Raw genomic sequence first — 9,044 nt, 5'->3', positions numbered from 1 at the left:
TGACTTGTTTGTTCGTTGTATATCGATATGTTGCTTAATAAAAAGAAAACACAGAGATGACAAATTACAACGAGAGTCATCGTTCGAATCGCACGGTCTCGTGTCTTCGACTTTAAGGCCTCTACACGATACCGTGCGAGATTGCAGTGAGATCTGATTGGACGTAACAAATTATAAAACAAAATTCTACTTCCTGTTTTGTCACTATGAAGACACCCTTCCCACACAAAACTGCGTCGATTGCCTGTATATGGTGAGACTTGAAGGCAGCAACACCGAAAACGTTCGCAATTTTATCATCACAAATATCACTATTCATGGGCGCCGCCATTTTGTTAAAATGAAACGCTAAAGAGGGATTTGTAACACGCAAACTGATTGGACAATGATTAGCCACAACTGACTACTGGGAGCACTGTTAGAATACGCATATTCGATGGTCGTTCTGCCAAAGTCTGTTTAAAGGCTTGGCCGAATAAACTTAGACCTTGGCTAGCGAAAATGAACGAGACTGAGTACTCGTGAGTACTTTATTGAGAGTAATAGAACTTGTGTAGACTTGCTTGCAATTCCGATGAAAATTCTTGAAATATATATATAAATTGCGTAAACAAGGGGTGAACGCAAAAGTCATGTGACCGCGAAAATCCCAAATGTTTCGCGTTCACCCGTTATATTTATTTTTCAAGGATTTTTCATCGGAATCGCAACAGACTGCAAGCAAGTCTAGTACTTGTGATAAAACAGCGTTGTTGTACCAATCAAACATGTGTGAAAGTATGTTCATTGTTTATAATCTGAGCCCAATACACCAACTACAACATGAAGCATTTCATGTGTTGAAAAAATTGTAAAGTCACGTACATGTACATAGAATCACGGAAGATATTAGGAGCTCCTACTACATTTCATGATAGAAATGCAGCGAATTCAGTGTATTCACAAAAGCACCATGATCGATTCAAATTAGTGAAAATGGCAGAGAAAAGAACAACATAATTCAACCATCAGTAAGACGCCTTATGGTTTAGTGGCACTTGATAGGAGGTGGAGGTTTTGATAAAACAAATGTAACACTTGTATATACATTTAACATTGCAATTATTGTTTATTTGCCCCTACAGTCGATTGTAAAAATTATACGATAGTACTTTATTTACGCATCGGTTGTTATGACCAGCGCACCACCAATCAGCATAATATTCCAGTGTTCGATACATAATTACGTGTGAGATAATGCGATATTATTTCATTTGCCAATTTTACTTAACCATCTGCATCTCAGGTCGTTGTAACTGGTAATTCAATAAGATCTAACCCTCCTCGAGTTTTCTCTTGAGTTATTGTTGCAGTCAACTGCCCAGCACTTTACCACAGTATTTTGTATTCACGGCGGTTCAAAAAAGCAGAGACGCAAACGTGCACACGAATAGAGTAACTATAGCGTGGATCAGAAATGACGTTACAGTTTGTTGTAGCGCCCGCAGGGAAAACGGACAAGTGAGCGCTTCTTTCGTTTATTCATTTTCCCAGTTTTTAAACGAGCCATTCAAAGCAATACATCAAAGACAGTCCAAATAAATTTAAAACAAGAATATAGCACCATTTTATTTTGGATATGATCCAACTGCAATGATTCATGGGTATAATCTCACTCTTTATAATTTCACTTTATGACGACTCAATGTAGTGGTTACATTGTCACCTGCTGTTGCTGGACTCTTTTTTGCCGTCATTACAAACTAGCTATGAGCGCAGAAACGCCGACCGAACCAACGAGACAGAGCGTAACGAGAGTAGCTGTCCGTCCTGCTCCCGATGAGGTAGATAACACAATCAGTTCAACTGAACAGAATCCTGAAGATCAATATCGTGAAATACACGGAGTGTGGAGCGCTGGTGGACCGTATCGCATGGAGGGTAGGGTTAGACTGCACGAAAGTCAATTGAATCGTAAAACCCTTGGTAAATTATTTGGTTTGGAGCCAAAGACTGTGTACATCAAATGTTATGCTGACAATACTATGATAGGACCAGTGAGTGGTGGTATTTTCCCACTCAGACGACTTAATCTGTGTAAGGAATGGACATGTGAAGGTGAACCAAATAAAGCGGTATGTTTGTTTCTGTTGGTCCTGAAAATGAACGTGTTGTTATTCAAATACGTGTCCGATAAATCTTCTGTTAATTTCCTGATTTTTGATTGTTTATTTTATACATATTTATTTATTTATTTATTTATTTATTTATTTATTTATTTATTTATTTATTTATTTATTTATTTATTTATTTATTTATGTATTGCAATCTTTGACGAACTTACAATGATTGATTGACTGACTGACTGACCGATTTACTCACTATTTTTTCTTATTTTTCTTCATAGCAATCTTCATTGAAGACTTATCCTTTAGTGAAGACGAGCACAATCATTATCCTCGCACTTTCGCTGTTATTAATCCGTACAGTGTTACTGCTCAACATTGTGGAGTCAACGAATGTAAGCAGTGTTCTTGAAATCATATCGACAGTACTTCTCTCTGTTGGCATCGTTTTCGACATCGGATTCATTTATCTCAGCTCTGTCGTATTCTACATGGATATGACACACGGTTCTGAGGATCTTGACGGACGCCTTGGGATATGTCCTTGTTGCTGCAGTAAACGTTGTGCTAAAAACGCACAGTGGTATAATTATGCTATGGCGTCAATGACATTAATGCTGTTTGTTGTGTCACTCCCTTCTATTGTGTGTTATTACACTGTAGTGAGTGAGTGAAACAACAACATAATCACGAAGACTACTAGTGTCAATATGTCGTTCACCCCTTGTGAAATAAACTATTGAAATAAAGCGATCCATTAATAAATTATTGTACTATAATGTGGATTTGTTACATGGTTTGCGGTGTAGGCTGTGATGATGTGTTTGTTAAAATTTATTTTTTAATTTACCTACCTGAAAGTATTTATTAACAAAAATATAGACCTATCGTTAAATATATGGTAGGTTAGGTTGTAAACTTTCTAATGTAAATGACGGAACCGAATCAAATTTATATTGTTATTGCCGTCCTAGCTTCCTTTATTCACGTGAGCAGTTCTTTGCCGAGTTTAGCAAGTACTTATAGATGGGTGCGTGTTCGTCGACTGACTGCAACAGACTGCTTCAACCCTATAGTCAGGGGGTTTGTGAACATCGCCGACTGACTACTTAACTTGAGGGGATTTGGGCGTCGTCGTCCCGGGCGTTGCTGCGATGCTGGGGCAATTTTTTTATGGATTGAGCTAATGGGTGTTTGCGTACATGTTTGTGTTTATGTAGGGCCGCCATGCCTACGATTTGTATTTGTATGACGCCATGCTAAAATTGATTGACTATTTTTTAGGGACAAACATTCGGATTATTTATGGTAGTACTACTGTTGATTGAGTTAGGATGTTTGCGTTGTAAGAGTGTACAGTGGTTGATGCAGTTTGGTGGTATGTCTGAAGCCACTGTTGGGTTAGCCGGGTTGGAGTTCGTTGGTATGCATGGGACCCAGCCGTAGTCTGGTGTCAAGGTAGTGTGTCCGCGAAGGGTTCTGAATGCTTGGTCCCCATGTGTGGCGGGTTGTATACGGCGGAATGACGATTATATTGTATGCACATTTCTGATTCTATGGTTTAATGTGTTCATCCATCCTATTTGCATTTACATTTGTATTTATAGTCTAGTCACATACAGTTGGAGAATTTATAGTCACGAGTTCTTGATATTTGAGGTATGTATTTTATTTGACCAATATTGAATGTGTGATAATTAATTATAAGCAATCTTAGGCAATTTTTACAAACTGGATAACTGTGGTGTTGACAGTAAATATTTGCGTATGCCTGGCATACTGTACAATCCAGTAATAATTTTTGCGCAGAGAACAATTAAATTAATATTTTGATAGTGAGTTCATCTTCCTGGCGTTGGGAGATAACACACGTTGTTTACTGGCATCTGGCCGTGACATTGGAACCAATAAAAATTCGCTCAGACAAAATAAAAAAAATCAAATACAAACTTGCCAAAGCATTCGTAACATCCTTATCGAAACAGCATAAAAGGTAAGACAATTCAGATGTCGGTTAGATGAGAGCAACATCTGTGGACCACCTCTCAACAATGTCCATAACAGGGTTTCACATTCAAGTTAGCTGCAGGGGAATTGGTAATTAAATATACAGACCCGAACACTCATTGAACACGTGCAGTTTCAGTGAAAACAATGGCGTGTACTACTCTAACCATGGGAACGCATTTTATTCCGATATGTGCTAACCTCGCATGTGCCCCGTACCAGTCCTGTATGTTTGGTTAGCAATAAATACCCCAATACAAATAAACAAATGAGCTTTTCATAACCAGGAGTAATACAATAAAGTGGTATACCATTAATGATTTTGTGCAGTCGTTAAATTTAAAACAAAGCAAAAGACAACCAAATACTATGAAATGCACTGAAATCAAAGTCACAACTATGGGTACACGCTTACATGACATTACATACACTACTTCAGACAGTCAGAGTCTACGTTCTGTAAGGTGGCACTCCCACTTCTACTCAGAATAATATACGAATTAAAAAACGTGTTTTGTCCCCCGAAAATCCTGATTTACACCAAAATATTTATATAACCACGGAATATAAGTGATTTGTAAAATAAAATGATATGAAGTTATATTTGCGAAGTTTCATTATTTTAGCGACAGTAAAATGTTATGACTTCGACACCTTGACCCAAACACCTATTGAACTGTGAGTGTAAACATAAAATTTATGAGACAAATATTGGATAAATTCTGCGCAGTTTACTGATAAAATTTTATTCGCATAGTGGTAACTTGGCTGCAGAAGTACGCGTTCTGCGAGCTTAAACGTAACGTGACATGACTACAGACTTGTGTAACATTTCCTTACTCCATCAAATGTAGCGCAGTAGGAATTGCTTAATTGTATTAGAGGGAAACAGACGCTGGTTCTAGTGAAAACATGCGTTGATACTTAAAACATTTATTTTAGAACACCAAATCAAAATGATAATTTGCATTTAATTCAACTGTATACTGTAAAACAAAATGCACAGATCATCTTTTTTTCCAATTTAAGTCAATTTAATGTTGTTGAACTCCCGTATCCCCTATACGGGAGTTCAAAAACTTTAACACAATATAAACTTCTGGACACCCATGCTAATACTTGACCATGTCAGACAGATTGACCTGTTGAAAGCTCAAGTAACTGCTATTGTAGCACGGAACCCGATCTTTGTATTTATAATTGTTGGTGATTTAATGCTCAGAAGAGGATAATAGTTAGATTTTATTATTAGCGATAAATCCGTCCCAAATCCAGGATTATAATGTACTTACGGCGCTGACTATCGCAGCCTATAATTTAGGTCACAATTCAAAGAGGTAATTCAGTTAAAGAGATCGGTAGTCAAGCTATGTTGCAAATTTTCAGTTCAGGTTTTAATGGCAGGCACAGTGACGACAGAACCATTAATTGTACGTTTTTTTTTCTGAAACTAAAAAAAGTGAAATGGAGATAAGGTTATATACCATTTAATTAAAGGCTAATTAGTATTAGTGAAAGGCAATGATTAGAACATTTTAAAAACGTATTACGAATTGTTAATCCACAATAACAAGATTGAAGACAATGAAGACCTCAATATCAAAATAATGCTATTGCAACCGAAGCTAGGGAAAAGTATAAATAATTTGAATAAATAAATTATACTCCTGTGTTGTTGAATTGTCAGGAGAATAAATACACCGCTTTCGAAACGTTTCGTTTAAGCATCAACTTTAGACAACATTTTCTACATAAAAGTGCGCTGTCATAGTGAATCTTAAGCGACACAGGTATTTTTATAATAAATCAGCATTGTTAAATCGGGGCTACGGGGTATTTTCATCCTACCATAAAAAGAAATGCGAATTCCAAATATGGAATGATTACACGCGTAAGCGTTCTCTAATAATAAAAACAAACAAGGCTGCCACCAGGGTTTGACCGGACCCACACAAATAAGTTCGCTGATTCTGTTCTAAATATTTTGAATTTCAGCATGCCCATGATGTATCCTTGGAAGGTATAATATGCGCGTCGGTCGATAGTTCCGCTGTACTGTCTGAGTGCATACTCTGAGGTATCCTCGTAATAAACTTCATTTGTATGTTTGCCAGACATCTGTTAAATCATAGTGCTTGATGTAAACGCAAACAATAATAAATGTATTACAGGTCATTGACCTGTTTCTGGACGTACGAAAAAGTGTATGAAATTAATAGTATGCTGCCATCGCGCGGGAGCTGCGACATAAACGAAAGTATCGAGCCGGTTTGTTCGTTGTCGACCAAGACGCGGTCGAGGGGAATCTGCTCTAATGCTCAGAAGCAGTGGAAAACATGAAGGAAAGCTCCTGGAATTTACAATTTAAGCGTTAGACTTTTCAACTTTTTGCAATTTTATAAGACAGTAATATCATGCATATTCGTTGGTTATATTAAGATATATATGACACATCGTAAATCTCAATATTACTATAATTCTATCATAGTAAGAATTTATTGACCTTCCATTGTCACGAATTTCCACATATCGCAACACGTGCACTTTCTCGACATCATATGGTAATCAAAGAATGGTCTGTCAAAGAACAGGTCATTGGATACAGCACCAGTAGAAACATGAAAGTCAATACGAACAAATCCGCTGATTCGCATATTAGTAATCTGTTATTGAAAATACAAAACATCGTGAAGGTGAAAGTGATTTGTTTTTTAAATAATATTAACCAGTGAACACACAATGACAAAATTGACTACTGTTCCTGTAACATAATTAAAACTATTAACACTTTAATATAACTACTAATAACATAACATAAAGTATACAGGTACAGTATGTAAATTCTAGTTACGCAATGGATATTCACATAGGAGACAATTATTTTCACTTATATTTTATTTTATTTTAATAGCGAAGACTTATAGTGTATAAGATGACCAATTAATGTGATGGGTACCGTACATAGGAGTAGATGTCAGTCGCATGAAAACACACAAGTCGCTGCATATTTTCTGAGACACTTTGCTACCTAGGATGCGGGTCTGAAAAAGTCATACGGAATTGATTGTTCCATAATGGCCAAGTAGTCAAGCTTACGGTCACTTCCCCTGAAATTCTTAGATAGCTCGTGGGAAGTACACAATAGAAAAGTTTGCCTGAAGCTCTTTGACCATTCCAGTTAACCAGTTAACCAGCGCTTCCTAACCATCGCTACTTGGTCTCTGCTAAAACTATTAAGTTGGTAACAGACCTAGCGTTTCAAGGCCAGGCATCACTGTACACTACTTTGTTTTCGTGATGGGAATTGTAAACTATTCTTCGACCTACTCTTAAAAAAATATATTTATGCTGAAGAACGAAAGGGAATGCACTAATAATAATTGGAGGGTAATGCAACATGTTTTGTTGCGATGTACAAAAACGGGCATGGTGTATGTACCATTGGCCTACTGTGATTGTGATTTATTGCGTTGTTACTAAACACTATATTTTGAACCAGCACTGGTTGCAGTTAATACAATACGATGCAGATCAAATAGATTAATCTTGAAGCAGGGCACCTACTTTATATCTATTAAAAATAGAAATGTTTATATTAATTAATTTGTAACGTAGTTCAGAAAGAATGCGACAAAATTTCGTTTCTTACCAATTTAAACAAAAATGGTTCGTAGTATTGAATTAGCACCCAATGTGTCAAACAAAAAATACACATTCTTAAAATAGTTTCCCATGCAACACTGTCTTCACTCACTCATCAAAACTAACATTCTTTCAGTTTAGATGATAGAGGGCGCTACCTTATAAGCATAATCATGATTGCATAGTGCAACCATATATTTTATATCTTCGCAAATGCGTCCATTGAGTTTTCCTATGATACTAAAACGAAGATTGGTTTCCACCATATTCATTATGGGCTTATGTAATAGTTACTTAATTGATCTAGGATATTTTCGTCTTGACATCAAGAAAACGAGTAATGTAAGGTTAACGAGCAAAAAACTCATCAACTAGACATTCTAATGTCTCAATAATAATATTGAATAATGTTGATATTACTGTGCGGATTGTAACGATGCTATATGTGTGTATATTTTGTGTATGTGAATTTACTCGTGATTATTTAAATACCAGTAACTGATCACACTGAAATTTAACAGAAAGTAAGTGTCATCAAATCTAATATGATATACCAGTAATGTTGTGAAATTCAGTGATCATATTGATACCTTGTGTAGAAAACACCACAGTAGTGGTAATTGTACTCGAATCATCGCGATGATAGATCATGAGTATCAAATGTAATATTTGCGATAAAATGAGTTATTTTAACGCAATATGTCGTGTTTAATTTTGTAGTGCTCCAAAACAACATAGTAGTATTTAGCCCAGTCTGGTATTTAATATAATTGTAGAAACACCAGAATGGTTTACATAAATTACAAATAAATTACATGTTCGTGAAATGTACCCGGCTTATTTAGTTCTACAATCTTGTATTGTTTGAAACAATTTAGATTCAATTAAAGTAGTCACAGGAATATGTATTGTGATTTCATCTGGAATGGTATTGTAGCTAATTTGGCTATACCGTAATTTCGCTAGTTTGAAAATAAGAGATATTCCCGCAATGAGATTGTTGGCTATATTAAAGCTAAATTAGGATTCTGTTCATTTGTGTATTAAGCAAATTTTGTTAAAATGTTATGTAAGTATTTCGAAGTGTTTTAAAGTGATATCTAACCCAGTCATCAAAATGATAGATGATATATGTCTAAAGATGAACTAGTTGTGTACACCCGGGTGGCCATATTGAAATTATGCAAATTATCTAACCAGAACAAAAGCTTGTAGACATGTTTAACGTCCCAAAATACAATAGTAGTAATTCAGAACATGCTAATAATAACGCAACAGATTTAAATACAT

At 35.9% G+C, this 9,044-nt stretch overlaps 1 protein-coding gene across 1 annotated transcript; it reads left to right on the top strand.

Moving 5' to 3' along the window:
* Positions 1–1,910: 1,910 nt before the first annotated feature.
* On the top strand, positions 1,911–2,870 carry LOC144357888 (uncharacterized). The gene is made up of 2 exons (XM_078011928.1): positions 1,911–2,114; positions 2,387–2,870. The coding sequence occupies exons 1-2, from the start codon at positions 1,914–1,916 to the stop codon at positions 2,777–2,779; spliced, it is 594 nt and encodes a 197-aa protein (XP_077868054.1). The 5' UTR covers positions 1,911–1,913; the 3' UTR covers positions 2,780–2,870.
* Positions 2,871–9,044: the final 6,174 nt, after the last annotated feature.

This window comes from Saccoglossus kowalevskii, chromosome 7 (genome assembly GCF_978046115.1).
Source record: "Saccoglossus kowalevskii chromosome 7, keSacKowa6.1, whole genome shotgun sequence".
Taxonomy (NCBI): Eukaryota; Metazoa; Hemichordata; class Enteropneusta; family Harrimaniidae; genus Saccoglossus; species Saccoglossus kowalevskii.
This window is presented reverse-complemented; position numbering and strand designations above follow the sequence as displayed.